Source organism: Ruditapes philippinarum, unplaced genomic scaffold (assembly GCF_026571515.1).
Source record: "Ruditapes philippinarum isolate M1 unplaced genomic scaffold, ASM2657151v2 ctg821_1_1_1_1, whole genome shotgun sequence".
NCBI lineage: Eukaryota > Metazoa > Mollusca > Bivalvia > Venerida > Veneridae > Ruditapes > Ruditapes philippinarum.
Genome location: NW_026852645.1, coordinates 276,564 through 295,084, shown reverse-complemented (window position 1 = coordinate 295,084; position 18,521 = coordinate 276,564). Strand labels below are relative to the sequence as shown.

Here is an 18,521-nt window from a genome sequence, read left to right as displayed (position 1 = left end):
GAGTAAGTTGCTTTGATACATCATAACAACAAATATGAGCCACGTCACGACAAAACCAACATAGTGCGTTTGCGACCAGCATGGATCCAGACAAGCCTGCCCATCCGCGTAGTCTGATCAGGATCCATGCTGTTCGCTATTAGTTTCTCTACTGGTAAGCGAACAGCATGGATCCTGATCAGACTGCGCAGGCTGGTCTGGATCCATGCTGGTCGCAAACCCATTATGTTGGTTTTGTCTTGACGCGGCTCATATGTTTTATTGCTTAACAAGAACAACAATAATAATCAAAGTAACCACACTGAATGCTCCTTGTGAAATTTCAACATAGCATTAAAAATAAATAAATATGTTTCAGATTGCATAATAAAATAAACAAGAGCCCGGTTTGAGCCGGGTGATGCTCCCCGAATAGGTTTTGGACACAGGAAAGTACACCTCTTGTAGTTTCAGAGTTATGTCCGTGGAAAAAGTTCAAAGTGCAATAATTCTAAAATTAGGCAACGCAGAGTTACAGTTCTTTTGCACTGCACCTCTACTCAATGAGATCTATCTACCTACAATGTTTCATGTTGATATCTCTTATAGTTTTAGAGTTATGCCCCGGACAAGATTTTTCTATAAGGGGAGATAATTCAAAAACCAGGCAAAATAGAGTTATGGTTCTTTGACACTGCACTCCCCCTTGATGCCCTCTACCACTGTATGAAGTTTCAACAAATTATCTCCAAGGGTTTTCAAGTTATGTTCCGGACAAAGTTCAAGTTCAAAGTATTAAAATAAACAAAGGGCAATAACTCCAAAATTAGGACAAAAAGAGTTATTGTTCTTATGCACTGCACATCTACGCATTGAGATCTATTCACCTACAAAGTTTCATGTTGATATCTCTTATAGTTTTAGAGTTATGCCCCGGACAAGATTTTTCTATAAGGGGAGATAATTCAAAAACCAGGCAAAATAGAGTTATGGTTCTTTGACACTGCACCCCCCCTCAATGCCCTCTACCACTGTATGAAGTTTCAACAAATTATCTCCAAGGGTTTTCAAGTTATGTTCCGGACAAAGTTCAAAGTATTAAAATTAACAAAGGGCAATAACTCCAAAATTAGGATGAAAAGAGTTATTGTTCTTATGCACTGCACATCTACCCATTGAGATCTATTCACCTACAAAGTTTCATGTTGATATCTCTTATAGTTTTAGAGTTATGCCCCGGACAAGATTTTTCTATAAGGGGAGATAATTCAAAAACCGGGCAAAATAGAGTTATGGTTCTTTGACACTGCACTCCCCCTCGATGCCCTCTACCACTGTATGAAGTTTCAACAAATTATCTCCAAGGGTTTTCAAGTTATGCTCCGGACAAGACAACGGACGGACAGACGGACAGACGGACGGACGGACAGACAGACGGACGGACGGACAGACGGACAGACGGACAAGGCGCCGACTATATGCTCCCCCGAAATTTTTCGGGGAGCATAAAAAATATATTACCCCCCCAAAAACATAAATCTGTTCTTCAACAATTGATGATGTGACACAAGTAATATATTTATCATGTTGTTATCTTTTTTCTATCTATTTATAAATGTATGTTATTGTGATTGTGTATATATAATCTGTCAATAAATCAGAAAACAAAGTGTGAAGATGTTGTTAAGTTTATTTATGATATGTTTGTTAGTTGGTTACAAGTGCCTAGTCTTAAACAAGTGAAGAACAGCCATGTACCTATAGACCTTGACCTTTGAAAGTAAGCCAATGTTTGGCTTTACAAAAGAATGCATCATGACTTTCTAAAGCTATCAGCGGAAAATCCTATTTGTAACAGACAGGTAGTATTTATACACATGCTCATACTGTTTGACCTCTTACTGTGTTACCTTGACCTTTGAGTAAAGGTCATTGTTTTGTATGTAATATGTGCTGTTATTATGGTTAATAAGTTTTGTTTGACCTCTTACTGTGTTACCTTGACCTTTGAGTAAAGGTCATTGTTTTGTATGTAACATGTGCTGTTATTATGGTAGGAAGTTTTGTTTAACCTCTTAGAGTTCTTAGTTACTTTGACCTTTGAGTAAAGGTCAATGTTTTGAATGTGACATATGATGTAATTATGGTAAGAAGTTTTCCTATCTTACTTGAAAGTCATGTAAAAACCTGATTAAGGATGGCACACTTAATGAACATGTTTTCAAGCTACCATATTGCAATTATTTCAAATAATGATCACAGTGTAAAATTTATGTCATGTGATTAAAATGAACTGAAATTTAATGAAAGCTGTCCTATAAGGCAAGAACAACAGCTCATTTTTATCATGATAATACATGACACTGGTCAATATTTACTGATATTTTGTTTTGTTTGGTATAACGTCATACCAACACAGTAAAGGTCACATGGCGACTTTCAGTGGTGGAGGAAGACTTCTGTGCATTATTTCAGGCATGAACAGGCACCCGAGTAGACCCAATGATATTTTGTAAGCAAGCTAAATAGCTTCCTGTCATGAAAGAATTCAATTGCCTAGTAAGATTCAAACCCACAGTGGTGAGGGGCAACTACTTGGTCACGGACGCCCTAATTAACTGATACATTAGGGTTCCTAATTCTCATCTAATTAAATGTTTGGACCAAGCTTTTATCTTGGAAAGAAAATCTGTCAGGTGTACACATGTACACAAACATAACACACATATACAAAGTTCTAGCTGTTCTTCATTAGTGACCTGCATGTTTAACACGAGTGTATATCATGATATTTCCACTTACCTTTCTACATAACCTGTCTTTTGGAAACTTTCCCACCTGAAAGTACCAATAAAACTAGATATGAAATGATGTAAGTTAAATTTACAACTACAAGTGTAAGCTGTTCGTATTTTCTTTTTGAATGCTCAAGATGGATAAATTATGAGGGCTGTTAGAAAAGTATCCGGAAAGTTTTCATAACTTTTTTATTTACAGACATATCTAGATAAAATATTCAACACTGTTACTTTGGAGAATTATGCTTATGATCCAGTTGAAAAAAAAAATCACCATTTTGCATTAATGTAGGGTTATGTTGAGTGGGATACAGTGTCAGGAAAATCTGTCCAATGCATCTAAAAATTACAAATATTCACGACTTCACAATACACACTTCTCCCATGTATAAATCCACTTGTCAAAGCAGGACTTGAACTGACCTTGTGGAATTTTACCAATCGTTTCTCGAACAACAATTGGCAAATCATGGACGTCATCAAACCTCTTGCCACACAGCTCTGAATTTAACGTCCTAAATAGCCAAAAATCACACAGTGCTAGATCTGGGGAATATGCAGGATGTTTCATGGTGTCAATTCAACATTAATCCATGTTTCATCTGCTGTGATAATGGAGTTCATGAAACATTTGCCATGGATATGATACTGTCTGAGAAATGACTTGGCATCTACTACTTTTTGCAGTTTCTGTTCCAGTGTCAATATATGAGGGATCCAGCAAGCGCATACCTTCGACATGCCGAGTTCCTTGGTAACAATTGAATGAACTGAAAATATGTTAAGCCTGACCTTTGCAGCAATGTCTCACACTGTTAGCCTTCTATCACTCTGCAACAGTTCTCTAATCTCTTCTGTTTCACAAATGTCGTGTAGGGGCATCCTGATCTTTGACGGTTAGCAACATCACGCAAAGAATCGTTTTTAAATATGTTGTGCCACTAATAAATGCTTGATTTCTTTATAGAAATTTTGCTGCAGGTATTCATTATCATACAAATCGTCTCTGATTTTGTTTTCCCTGTTAGCATGCAAAACTTTATTGAATATGGCTGCTCTAGCGCCAAAATTGCAATATCAGAAGAGCGATGAGTTCAACTTCTGTTGTTTACGGAAATGATGTCATATTACAGCCAATGACGTTACGTTTGTCAAGATAAAAGTGTGCAAAAAACATCACATGCAATTTGTTCAACTTTTGACATCGGAAATACAATTTTTGATCTCTTTATAAACAGGTTAATATGTGATCTTTTACCCAATCTTACAAAGTTGTCCTGCTCAACGTCACTTGTCGTTGCCATAATGACTGTAGGTAACACTAGTAAGTATAAATATCATAATTTTTTCTGCAGGACCATAAGAATAATTCCCAAAAGTATCAGTGTTGAAAATTTCATCACGATTAGTAACAAATGAAAAAAATATGAAAACTCTCCGGATCCTTTTTTAACAGCCCTCGTTTGGTTGTAAACTACAGCAGACAAAATATGTGTCATCAGACAAATATAGATATCTTAAAACTAAACACTTATGATTATTTACAAGAGTTTAAGTATTATCAAAATAAAATTTTCTTTTTAATTGTCATCAAAACTTGCATGAGACAACTTATATTTTCAAGTTGTTGACTTAAAAACATACAAATATAGCTACTGGCATCATAAAACCTGCCATTCAGTCTCTAAAATTTCTTGATTCAAATTATGTAAAACTGTTTATATACCGATGGAGCCAATAAAAATAACCATAGATTATGAAATAAATACACAACTGTATAGAGTAGAACAAAAACGTTAAAATAGTAAAACAAAATAGTGAAATGGGAAGCCTAAACAATGTCAAATACATGTATTGCAATAATGAAAATATTATAGGCTAAACTATATTTCATGATGTGACTTTTTTATTTAAAAAGATAATATATCTTGTACCTTGTATAACCATAAGAATTTCTGATTTGAAGCCAAAGTCAAATAACACACATATTTCATTATGCTAAATTGCAAGATATTATTAAAAAGATTTTTTTTGCTCAAATTAACACAACCTGTTTTTCATGATGTTACACCTGTGTACCAATATTTGTAAACTCAATCGGCTTATTTCAGAGTACCATGAAAACAGAACAACTGACAAAAGGACAAAGTTACACCACTTCATTGATGAGTGTATAAAAAGCCTAGAATCTTTCAACTATCTGTAGCTTACCTTTTCCATTAGATGGGCAGCAGCATGAAATTTTTTAGATAGAAACATATGCCACATCATACTGCAGACACCTAAAATATGACATACATTAATTTATAGTTTTCACTGAAATGAGAACTGAAAAACATGCAAATGAATATAGTAAATTTGTTCAAAACAATACAATTTTTTTCCCTACTGAACATAGAAGGACTGAAAGTGTGCGTAAATATGCGAAAAAATCACTGTTGACTATCTATTTTTAGACTTGTGACGTAACCATTAAAAAAGTGATGCACTTAAGGTTAGTATGGAAACAAAATAGGCACAATTTAGCTTTATATCAGGTATGGCAGCATTAACTTTTGATGTTGTGTTAGAATGGAAATAATATATCCTACGCAGTGAACTTAGCGTTTGATAAAATCACAGTCGCTGCTATGCCCTCGTGATATAATTTCTTGCATCAGAACTACAAACAGTTACTTTATTTAGCTGTAAAACAACTGTTGGGTATATATATTATTTCTAAAATCTCTTTCAAACATTGTTTCGTATTTATAATCATAGAAAACTTGAATATTTTACCTTGTCTCAACATTGCATTCTGTACCAATCTCAGAAAATCTAGAGCTGACTTCAGATTATCTACCTCCTAAAATTAAATCATAAAAAATTCATAATTGCCACCCTGTTATACTATTATACTCTAGCTTTTTTATCATGCTCAAGGGTTATGTTGACCCTCCCACTCATATCCCCCACCACCTCAAAAAATAAATAAAATTGTTTATTATTGCTTAGTGTACGTAAATCATTCATGCAGTTTATTGTATCCGACAAGTACAATAGATCAAGTAAAAGGACAACATAGAAATTGCTGGATTTATTTCAGCTTTCAATTACAGAATACCGGTATGACTATTAAAGAATTCAAATTTGTTTCTTATGATAATTTAAATAAATAACATTAATAATGTATATGTTCTATACCTCTGGTTGTTTATTCCATATAACTGTATACTCCCAACAACAATTGCTAAATAAAACATCATTCTCTAAACTGTGTGGAAATCTTTTCCGTAACATTGCCATCTGGTCTAACATAATATAAAAATATACAGGATTATTGTTACATTAAAAAAACTTGTATATTTTCAACTTTTCATCAATGTAACAAATACAAATAATATATGTATATGATATTTTAATATTAAACAAAACTTATTGAAACATTAACTTAAAAACAAGGAATTCTAAGATTTGTTTGAAATCATTCATATGAACATAAAAGTCATGAAAAAATAAATTTGTGGGACTCTGTTAGGGGTCAGGAAAGGCTGTGGATTGTGTATAAAAAGAAATAATAGATAACTTCATTCCAACATTGCCAATACTGACCTATGGATACAGCACAATGTAATTCACTCCTAATATTATGCTCAGTTTATGATATTATGAGGTTATTTTGCATTGTTGAGTTCAATACTGAATACACAGCTGCCCAAACTATATTGGATGAGGTACTAGCTGAGTCTGATATAGGTTTTACAGCTGTGTACTAGTCCAATAAAATCAGTATTGTTCTCAACCATGTTTTATGGCATGTTTATTTCACACAACCATTTTTTTTACATTTTAAGTGAACTTTGTTACATAATTACAATAAGGATTTGATATGGATTTTGGACTGTTAAAATAATGAAAACCAGGCTATATGGGGTAAGTTATAAGTTTGATATAAACGAAATGAAAACAAGGCAATAAGGGATGTAATATGGATTTTAATAGACATGTTTTGGTTTTTCGAAATAAAAACAAGGCTAAATTGACTAGATTGGATCCAATATTGATTTCTAGTGGAACATCAAATGGTACAAATGCTGAAAGGACATTGGTTATATTTTATAGGATCTGATATAAATAGAAAAATTTTATATTGTCACTGAGCTTTGCACCCTTGAAAATATTTGAAAATTTTCTGCTCCTTATTGAAAATATTCTATATCTACTAAAAACAAATACAGTATCTTTTATACAGTTGATGATGAAAAATCAAGACATACATGTACATAGGTACTTTGCCACATACTTTTAGATAAAAATGTATAAAACTTAAATGGCAAACATTTGTTTCATTGCCAAAACTTTGGATAAATTCTATAAATATCTTACATAGATTGGAATTACCTATCACAAAGCAAACTGCCTTTTTTAACTCATGTACTTAATTTAAATATCTGTATTCAAATATGTTTCAATGATATTTACCCCAGACATTATCTTGACTAGTAGATGATGATGATGATGATGATGGCAGTGTTTCCTCAGACATAGAACTCTCGTCCTGAAGAGGACGGTATAAATCTTCAGGCTGAAATCCGACTCTCGACACATGGCGGGCAATGACTTCAGTTATACATCCTACAGTAAAATACATGTGCTTGATCTTTTTTAATGAGTACCCATTTGATACAATATTTAAATAATTCACTTAACTTGTGCTTGATTGATGTAAAGCACTTCAAAATTCTTAAAGTTTATCAATTGGATCAAAAGTGGAGTTGAGGCAGCATGGCTTGGTTTTTTGTGCCGATGACTAAATTTCTCGACTTGGCATCAACAGGCCTAATGCCTTTACAGCCTTATTGAATTTTTCGGGAAAACAAATTACTAATTCAACACAATAGCCATTAGATTTAAATGCATTAAAAGTAAGAACATTATCATTATCATTTTGTCATGAAAAAAAGATATGCCACTGTTGATAAACATGATCAAGTTAAGATATTCTCTTAGACTACAATTTATTTGTTAAAACTGGAAAAATAATCCAGACAAACATCTTTAAATGAAATTAAATTTAGTAACTATGTAAAAAACTATTTTCAAGATATGGATAAAAAAAAGAAAATAATTCAAAAAGTATAAACATTTACCTTTTCCCCCTTCTAGCAATGTTGATATGCTGACCGTCAATTCATCGGAGCTTGGAACTCTTCTAATTTTGGAAGGTTTTAGCTTAAGTAAAGAATCTACACATATTAAATCCTCTAATTGCCTAGCTAACATACTCCAAAGTTCTATATCCAATGGAACAGGCTCAGTGTCCACTATCGGGGACAATGTCTCTGAAGTTATACTTATTGTGTCTGCATCTGGGTCTTTTGCTGCGCCATCTAGTGTGCCTCTTCTTTTTGGCATTGTGCCAGATATCTCCATGGCAACAGATCGAGAGACAATAGCAGCAAGGAAAGCTGACTGGCAATGTGATGCATGTATACACAGGTCTCGTATGCTTTGCCACCAGGGGGATTCCAACGTCTTTTCTACAACTACCTTACACTGATCTAAAAAGAAACAAAAGAAGACTGTCATTATCATGAAATAGGCCAATCATTAATACTAAATCTTATAATAGTGAACATTTACATTAAAATCCCTCCATTCATGATGACTTAATAGTCAAAACACACATTTTCATTTTCTTTATATCGTATCTGTGACCTTTGCATGTGACCTTGACCTTGGTCACTTGGACCTGCATTTTTGCACAGAACATTCTGCCTCACATTTCACATCTGTGTCAAGTTATATTAAAATTCTTCAATGCATGTAAAAGTTTTGCACCTGACAAGCATTTTTCTTTGATCTTTACCTGTAACTTTAGCCCTTGGTTCATGTGTGCAATAATACATCTCACAATGCTGAACTTTTCTATTAAGTAATACTAAAATCTAGCCATACATGTAGAAGATATGCTCTGGACAAAGTCTGGACATATCTGGTGAACTTGACTTTTCATATTTATAGATAGATTATGCCGATCATACACATTTTGCCTTACAATGGTGAACAATTTGTTAAATTTGTGAACTATATTAAAGTCCCTGAATGAATGTAGAAGTTTTATTCTCCTCTGACCTTTCTTTCAAACAAGCTCATAAAAAGTCAGTTATTTCTTACTTTTGATTTGATATGGACCATACCTCAATGACAATGCAGAAATTTAATCCCTAGAACAATATATATAGCACCATATAGAAACAAAGCAAGATGTGTTCATGAGGAAAAATACCCTCATCACATTTCTCTTCATGTATATCTAAGTTAAAATTACCTGAATTTCAACCCTTTCCCACATGGACACATGTTTAAATGTATATGGGACCAGTGCAGATCCAGATCAGCCTGTACATCCATGCAGTCTGATCAGGATCTCCACTGTTTGCTTTCTAAATTCATAAAAGAATTTCTGACTGAAAATTGAACAGTGGAGATCCTGATGAGACTGCATTGAGGTATAGGCTGATCTGAATCAGCACTGGTCAAACATGCGTTAAAACATGTATCCATGTGGTAAAGGGATTGAGGATCAAGGTCATTTAGGGGTGAAAATTGTTTGTCATTGAATCAAAATGAACCTCTCATACAAGGCATGTTGAATGAATAGCTTATTAGAATATATACATGTATCTTATTGGTAAATAATGAAATGGTCTACAGACAGGCAGACAAACAGATATTTCAAAAGTTACATACTCACCAGTTTATCACTATAACGGCATAAAGATGGATAATTTTGAATAATTTACATATACATGTATACGAAAAAAACACCCCTCCCCCCTCTCAAAAGAACAAACTTAGTTTTCAAAATGAGTAAAATATACTGAGTGACATACATGTACATTGTATATCAAAATCCAGCATTTTTTTTATTAGCAAAAAGATCAATATCTAAACTCAAAATGAAACCTTGAATATAAAATGGGTATAATTTAAACACTTGCTGTGCATAACAATACTGTCATACATTCACCTTTTTAAATCATGTAAGTTTCAAACCAGTCAAGAGTAAATTTTTTTAAAGTGCATGTATTTATGAAGGGAAAAACCAAATTTAAATATTTCTCAATGTAAGATAAACATTCAATTTAAAATGTAAAGTGATGAATCAAGAATGTTCAACCAAGCATAGTCAATAAATAAATTCAGTGTTTGTGAACCTGGAAGATTTTTTGTTCAGTGAGCTGGAACACAGGAAGTAACATGAATATGAAAATAAACCACATGATCTTTCAACTTCCTTTTCGCTAATTGCAAAATATTTCTTGTTACTCATCGGCGTGAGGGCGAAACTGTCATAAAAAACCCTAAATTTATCAAGAAAAGACGTGACTGCAATGCAAACTCATTCAGAAGACTGACATTACTGAGCAAAGTAAACATTTAATCGAAGAGATAATTTACTTTGGGAATAAGATGCTAATAAACAGATTTTCAACAATATTTTATTTCTTTCTATTACATATGTTGTTGCAATGTTGTGCATATACTGTGAAGGTCATGACACAACCTGGATGCAGACAAAATGGAAATACTCTATCGTGTAACATTTTACCTAAGGACATACCATACAACATTACCAATGTACATTTACAAGACGTCAGAAACTTGTGTAACATTGTTAAAGGAGATTTTCATGGGAATAACTGGAATCACATTAAATCTTTGCATATTTCTGTGACACCAGGTAGTGAAACTTGTCCACAAGCAATTGGACACTATGCTTTGGACAATTTGATTGGTCTAGAGGAATTCAAAATTCTATCAAGGGTTTTCATTGGGTTGGAAAACAACTCCTTTGCTGGACTTACAAATCTTAAAACATTGTCTTTTACAGGCTGTATAGATCTTCATGTGGACACAATAACAAAAGCATTAGATGGACAACTACCAAACCTTGAAATATTAACTATGACATACATAGATATTGATGGTTTCAACATGGGTAAAGATTTTTGCAACATGCTGTCTGTAAAGCCAATAAAACAAGTAAATTTACATCATTTAGCTATAGATCATGTGAACCTGGGATGTATAAATGGGCTACTTGATACATTGGAAATCTTGAACGTATCTGGCTCTACAATCATTGATGCAAATACCACAGGAACAGAAACCAAGACCTTCAAAAATTTAAAACTGTTAGATGCAAGTTATGCTGTGCTTCCAAAGTACATGCTTGGATTTTTAAAATATCTTCCAAAAATAATTGGTCATTTCTACATACTGAATTTTGAACAAGAAACAATACTGTCCCATATAGAGACAATAGATCTAACAGGAACAAATCAACAGATTCCTGTTAATCTTGACAATCTAACAATATTTTTGTCCATCAATGAAACATGGACCACAGAACATATTATACTGAGACATAACCAACTTGGACACCTAGATGTAATGGTTCCTTGTGACATATCACCTTTCAAAGTTTTAGATCTTTCATTCAACAGGATAGACTTTCTCCAACCTAACTTATGCAAATGTTGTTTCAATCTGAAACAGCTAAATCTTGAAAATAACCTGCTTTTCAAAATGGCTAGGCACAATTTTTCTGTCTTTGAAAACCTGACAATGTTTTATACAAATCTGGAAAATATAAATCTAGCCAAAAATAAGCTTACAAGAATTCCAAGTGGAATGTTCCAAGCTAACAGGAAGCTTAAAATTATAAATTTGTCTGAAAATTTTCTGAAGCAAATTACATTTAAAGTTGATCATTTGAATGAGTTGATGGATCTTGATTTAAGAAAAAATCAAATCTCAGTTCTGGATGAAACATCTTTAAAGCATCTAAATGCATTTCAGGAGAAGAGACAATATGCCAGAAATAACACAAATATTATCAATCTGGATTTCAATCCATTATCATGTTCAACATGCACATCCTTGGACTCAGTAACTTGGATTGCAAGATCAAAAATGATTAACAGAAATAATTTAGTATGTACAAATGAAAATGGCAGACATGTTCAAATAGATCAGGATACAGTTACATCAGTGATATCATTATGTAATCAGGCATCTAACCTGAGGAATAAAATTGTGATTTCTGTCCTGACACCAGTATCAGTAGTGATAATGTTAGTAATACTTTTCTGCTCCGTCAGAAGATGCAGAAATAAACGTCAATACAAGCAAAGAATGGAAGAGAAATTACATCTCATTCAAGAAAACAAGTTGGACACAGAATATGTTGTGTTTCTATCTTTCAGTAGTTACGACCATGACTTTCTGACGGAGAATGTCTACAGACCTCTTCTGATGCATTTGCAGGACAGAACAAAATGCGAGAGAGATTTAATATGTTTAGGTGATAAACATTTCCAACTTGGTAGACCAATCAATGATGAAATGGTTGTCAGTCTCACTAAGTCAGCGGTCATTCTTATCTTACTATCCCACAACTTTTGTTCCAGTGATTACTGCCGCATGGAATTCGATCTTGCATTGCAGTTAAATAAACCAATCATTTTGATAGTGAAAGACGATGTTGATCCAAATGACATGGTTCCTAGCTTGCGAGAAATCTTTCATACAAGAACAAGAATACTGTGGGAACAACATGATGGTGATGAATATAGGCTCAAAACAACATGGGATAATGTTTGTACATCCATTCTAGAACTCATTCTGTACGACTAAGCTATCAACCTACATGAATAATCAAATATGATGCTCAGAAATGTCTCACCTATACTAGCTGTAAAGATTTTCAGCAAGTTGAACAATCCAGGAATACCATCTATTGACCTATTTGATTCACTCAACCATGTCCATACCAAAAGATGCTGGAAAGATAGCACATAGCAAAATAAAATTGTTAACATTTTTTAGATATTTTTACATTTATTTGAATGCAAATATATTTATTTTCCACTGTTTAAGATGTATCTTACTGTATTTTTATGATTTGTTTTTCTAAATCATTTTTTGACGGAATTGTTTATACCCAAATTTCAAAACTGTGATGGTAGAATTAAATAAAATCTGCACAATGCAAGCATTAGTTTTCCTTTATTTTATTTCAACATATTTATTTTGATTATTCAACAATGTCTGCTCAAAGTCATTAATATTAATTATACACAAGTTTTTTTGTCTGGAATAAACCAGTAGTAGTGTCTTAAAAGAAAACATGGTTGTGATATAAAAAGAGCTTCTATCCCTCTTTTTCATTTTTGTAGGTGGGTTTTAAGTTGCCAAAAACACAGAAAAGGTAAAGCTTTACTATTGGAGGAAGAATTCAGGTGCCCCTCCCTGCATTATATCAGGCTCCAGCAGGCATCTGAGTAGAACGTATGACATTTCATGAGCTAGTTGGATAGCTTCCTCACAGGCCAGAATCCAAAGGCCATGACGGGAATCAAACCAACAGCCGGAATGGCAGGTCAAAGACAAAACGCAAAACATAGATACATGTACCAGTAATATTAAAAGATATATAATAATTTATTTTCCTTTAGGATTATTTCTATATAAGTAGATAACTTACAGTTAATTGTTCCATTGGAATGTTGCTTTTTCTCAATACAGCACCAAGATCTCCTGGAGAGCCCTGGTACTTGAAACAACACTCATATAAAAAGCTACCTGTAATATGTTAAAGGAAATGACTCATAGAAACATCCAATTTAAACTCTATACATAGATAAGCTGAGGCACTTAAAACAGGAAGATAAAAAAATACAATTAAGAAATATTATAATTGAAAAGCTTTATTTCTGTCCTCCTTCTACATTTTTAAATAAATAAATTGGCTGTTATTTGTGTAAAAATAGTAAATAAAAGACAAAGGCATAAACAAATGTTAACAAATGTGTACCTAAATGAAGTTTCTTGTCATCAGGCAAGTCTTTGACTATAGTTATAGCACTGGTTCCTTGTTGTGAGCCATCACTCTCTACTACATGTGGTGAACACGTGAAACAGGCTAGGAATGATGACACATGTGACACTGTGTCTGGCTCAAACCTCACCCTCCCTGTTGGCTGGTCTGTGTGCCCGATTCTTTGACTATGTTCCACCTGGCTGATGATATGTTCTACCTCACTTTCACTTAATCCAAGTAACATTGATAAAGACTGTAAAAATATAAATATTAAACCATTAAGCTACTAGCTAATAGAGAGGGAAACTAGAAATGTGTCCATAGGACACGGGTGCCCCCACACGCCACTGTTCTGTCAATCTTATGACTCTAGGTCAAATATTTTTTGGACTACATGCGCCAAAAGTTGAAAACTAAGTCCCACAGTGATGTTGATCATTATTCCTATAATTTAGTGATGTTGATCATTATTCCTGTAAAGTTGGTTGATTCTAACTTAAGCACTCAAGGAACAAATAACACAACATAATGAAACCGATTTTACTAAGTCAAGTGCAATAACTCTACAAATACTGGATGAATCTACAAGCAAAACCCAAGGTGCACAACTACATATGCTGACCAACATTCCCGTAAGGTTTCATGACTCTATATGTCAAATCCTTTTTGAGTTACATGCAACACAAGTTGAAAATTAAAAAAAAAATTTAAGTCAAGGGCAATAACTCTAAAAATACTACATAAATCCACAAGAAAATACCCAGGTGCACAACTACACATGCTGATCAACATTCCTGTAAAATTTCATGACTCTATGTCAAATCCTTTTTGAGCTACATGCGACACAAGTTGAAAATTGCAAATTTTTACTAACTTAAGGGCAATAATTCTAAAAATACTGAATAAATCCACCAAAATTACCCAGATGCACACCTACACATGCTGATCAACATTCCTGTAAAGTATTATGGCTCTAGGTTTTTTGAGTTACATGCGACACAAGTTGAAAATTGCAAATTTTTACTAAGTCAAGGGCAATAACTCTAAAAATAGAAATAAAACCTGACGAAAATACCCAGCTGCACAACTACACATGCTGATCAACATTCCTGTAAAGTTTCATGACTCTAGGTCAAATATTGTTTGAGTAATGTGCGACACAAGTTGAAAATTGCAAATTTTTACAAAGTCAAGGGCAATAACTCTAGAAATACTAAATAAATCCTGACAAAAATACCCATATGCACAACTACACATGCTGATCAACAATTCTGTAAAGTATCATAACTCTAGGTCAAATTCTTTTTGTGTTGCATGCCACACAAGTTGATAATTGCAAATTTTTACTAAGTCAAGGGCAATTACTCTAAAAATACTGAATAAATCCACACAAAAATACCCAGGTGCACAACTGCACATGCTGATCAACATTCCTATTAAGTTTCATGACTCTAGGTCAAATACTCTTTAAGTTATGTGCGACACAAAAGAGAACAGATGGACCGACAGACAAGGGTAAATCTAACTGTTTACCTGTGAATCAGGCTGTATTGAGACAATATAAAGTGTTTACCTGTAAATCAGGCTGTATTGAGACAATATAAAGTGTTTACCTGTAAATCAGGCTGTAATGGGACAGTTTAAAGTGTTTACCTGTGAATCAGGCTGTATTGGAGGGGTATTGCATTGTAATTGTTCAATATCTACGTATATGTCTATCAAATGATCCTGTAGATGACAGTACTGCATAAATAAACGTCTCTCAATATCTAGGTGTTCCTCACCTGTAATGTATTTCCTTTATACTTTAAGCCTCTCACAAAAAGATAAATTAACATGTGTTGTCAGTAATATATAATGTTTATCCTATTCATTTCAAATATTTCATAAACAAATGTTTGTATGTTTGAATCATTTTCTATCAAGTTTAATTGAAATTCTTAAATGTCTCCATTGAAAAATGAATCAAACTTTAACAGCAGAGTGTAACAGATCTGTTCCAAATATAAGTCATGCCTGCCATAGAATAATAGTAAACAGTAATGAAATAATGAACATGCTCAACAATACTTATTCAATGTTTGAATACTTTGTAACATCTTACAACAATAAATAAATGGAATGTTAAATACTGAGATAAAGGATAAAAGTTGTCTTTACCAATGACCTGTAGTCTTTGCACACACGCCTTCAGTATTCCTTTCATAAATTTTGGACTCAGATATCTTGTTGATAATATTTTGTCCACACCCTGAAAAAATTAAAATACTTATTTATTTAAACAATAATTAATCATCATATTTGTTTTGATTCCACTCTCCTTGAATAATTTCCTCATTAATATAAAAATGCAAACTTTAAGAGTAATAGATAATGTGGAAGATCTAGTACTTAATCATAGGGAAGCATATACTGTATGTGTAGAAATATTCGCGGGCTTCAAATTTTCGCGATCTTCGCGGTGACATTCGATCCGCGAATTCATGTTTAACGCGAATATTTCTACACCAATAATTTCTTAATAGTCATATTTTCGCGCTCTTATAGAACAATGTATATCAGCGTGTGATATGCTTTCACAATTTTTATTTAAATCTTTACTGAGTAATTGTGTTTTGTTTTCCAAGTTATTCATCATTTAAAATCGTTTATGTTTTTTTTAATTGTTTGTTCAGAAAAAACAAAACATGATCTGATCAGATGTCAAGACGTTTATGACGCAAACTGTGAACAATTATTCAAGCTAACGGGCATTCATTTGTTTGCTATAATGTGTCCGCTAGACAATGTTCTTTTTCTGTACAATAGAGTATTGTTTGACATTTGGTATTGAAAATAACTGTGAACTCCCACGATGATTACAGTAATTTTCCTTTTTAACCTGAATTTATGATTTTCGGCAGTCACCTCCGCGAATTCAAAATAGCGCGAATATTTGTATAGACCCCCAAAGTGCACCTTTCCGCGAAAATTTGCTTCCGCGAATTTAAATACACATACAGTAATATGTAAATTAGATAATATTTACATATTCTAAACATTTGTATGATAAACAACAGAAATTGTTCTTGAAATAAGCCTTTTATGTCATGATTACTATAACATTAAATGTGTGCTACAGATCATGCTAGCCATGACTGGAAATACTACTGATGTACATGTAAATTAAATGTCCAACACAGTCATTACTGACTGAGGGCCAAGACAGTTTATTTGAACAATCTAAAGATGGACGAGCAAATTTTATTCAACAACTTTCTTAATGATCATCTAAATACACTGATAACACTGCAGGAGAAATGACATAACGTTTCATTGCAGTTATTTCTTTATTCTAATGAATAATGTATAATCAAACTGTAAACAAATACATGGTACATACCTGCTGAGCTATGCTGGAAATCTTGATATTCAGGAGCAAATCTCTCACTTGAGTGTCAAATGCATCTAAAAAAACAACATTTTTCTTCATTAATGAATAAAGCATTTTACAGAATTTTGAGGAGATGAATATAAATTGTACTTAAGATAAAATGCTTTTTTGATAATAAATATTGTGAAAATTGATTTAAAAGTGAATGGGGCATGCAAGAAATCATTGCTAAATTGATAAAATCCTACTTATAGCAGCAGAATAATATTTTCATAAACAGCTTTATACCTTAAATAAGCAGCATAGTTTTCTTTTAAAAATACTTCAAAACAATTACATTTATGAGAGTATAAATATTAAATAAATTGTTGTGTGGCAGCATGGCTAAGTGTTAACATGTTGAACTAGTAATCTAAGGATTGCTGACTGCACGGGTTCAAACCCGGTTAGAAGCAAGCCGTTGTTTCTGTAAGCAAGAAACTTTACACTCACTGCTTAGTACTGGTTGATTGAGAGTGTTTCAATAAGATTATAGCTTCCAACACAATTAAGATAAAATAAATTAGTATGAACTTTTGTTAGAAATGAGAGAAAGTTATTTTAAAACATTAAAAAAATTACCTGACTCCTCATGGTTTTCCTTAAGCACTTGTTTCAATTTCTTCAGTAGGTGCATGTCCCTTACTCTCTTATTATTTTTATCACTGAAATATTTATATTATATAATAAGTATCAGTCTACACAAATATCACTGAAATGTTTATATTAACTATTGAGCATTAGTCTACAAAAAGTCAGCTAAAACTCTCTGAATGATATCAGCTATAAGGACATCCTTTGTGATGAGTATAATGCTAGGTCATTCTGACCGACTGTGATGTAGGTCCAGTCTCCATACTGTTGGGTTTAACCAATTATATTCAAGAATAAAATCTCTCACATTACATATGGCTAATCCCAAATTCAAGTCCCATAAATTTTCTTTCAGAGTTGAGTTAGGTTTTTTCCTTTCCAAATAAATTAATTCCACAAAAATTTTTTTTTTGACAAATTTCTTGAAATTTATTTGAATAATATTAATCTACTCAATTCAAGTTAAATTAAGATTTTAGGGACTAGTTATGGTAAAACAGCTTTCAGATTATGTAACAACTTTATATGTCAATGTTTAATGAAATCGAAAATATTAATATATACCTATTACTAACACAGGTGACTTTGTGATAACAAATTTACTGTACTGTAAACATTAAGCAAAACCAGTGTAACCATAATTTAATCCTTTCACTTTCAGATATGAAGCTTTGTTATTTTCTAAATCAATCAATCAAACAAATTAAGCTTTTGATTATTTCTTCAAAAATTGGCATAAAAAACAACCACCTTATTTACTGTATCTTTTGATGCAGTTTTTGAAATATAGAGTTTTGGTTAAACTAATTAACGTAAATGCAATTTACAAAATGTACAATATAAAAACAAATTCATGAAAGGTATAAAA

At 32.8% G+C, this 18,521-nt stretch overlaps 2 protein-coding genes across 2 annotated transcripts in view; one reads left to right on the top strand and one right to left on the bottom strand.

Moving 5' to 3' along the window:
- Nucleotides 1–18,521, bottom strand: part of LOC132719765 (rab3 GTPase-activating protein non-catalytic subunit-like) — a 53,233-nt gene that overhangs the window by 22,048 nt on the left and 12,664 nt on the right. Inside the window, exons 14-26 of the mRNA XM_060703620.1 lie at nt 17,642–17,724; nt 17,030–17,094; nt 15,808–15,898; nt 15,301–15,431; nt 13,642–13,900; nt 13,312–13,409; nt 12,511–12,607; nt 7,907–8,317; nt 7,239–7,391; nt 5,961–6,067; nt 5,556–5,622; nt 4,989–5,059; nt 2,782–2,817 (exon numbers count right to left, since the gene is read on the bottom strand). Of these exons, the coding sequence (XP_060559603.1) occupies nt 2,782–2,817; nt 4,989–5,059; nt 5,556–5,622; nt 5,961–6,067; nt 7,239–7,391; nt 7,907–8,317; nt 12,511–12,607; nt 13,312–13,409; nt 13,642–13,900; nt 15,301–15,431; nt 15,808–15,898; nt 17,030–17,094; nt 17,642–17,724 (1,669 nt within the window). The remainder of the gene's footprint in view (nt 1–2,781; nt 2,818–4,988; nt 5,060–5,555; nt 5,623–5,960; nt 6,068–7,238; nt 7,392–7,906; nt 8,318–12,510; nt 12,608–13,311; nt 13,410–13,641; nt 13,901–15,300; nt 15,432–15,807; nt 15,899–17,029; nt 17,095–17,641; nt 17,725–18,521) is intronic.
- LOC132719882 (toll-like receptor 2) lies at nt 10,104–12,515 on the top strand. The gene has a single exon (XM_060703839.1). The coding sequence runs from the start codon at nt 10,233–10,235 to the stop codon at nt 12,459–12,461; it is 2,229 nt and encodes a 742-aa protein (XP_060559822.1). The 5' UTR covers nt 10,104–10,232; the 3' UTR covers nt 12,462–12,515.

Excerpts from the sequence above, each read along its gene's own strand:
- LOC132719882 (XM_060703839.1), top strand. The coding sequence starts at position 10,233 with ATGCTAATAAACAGATTTTCAACAATATTTTATTTCTTTCTATTACAT.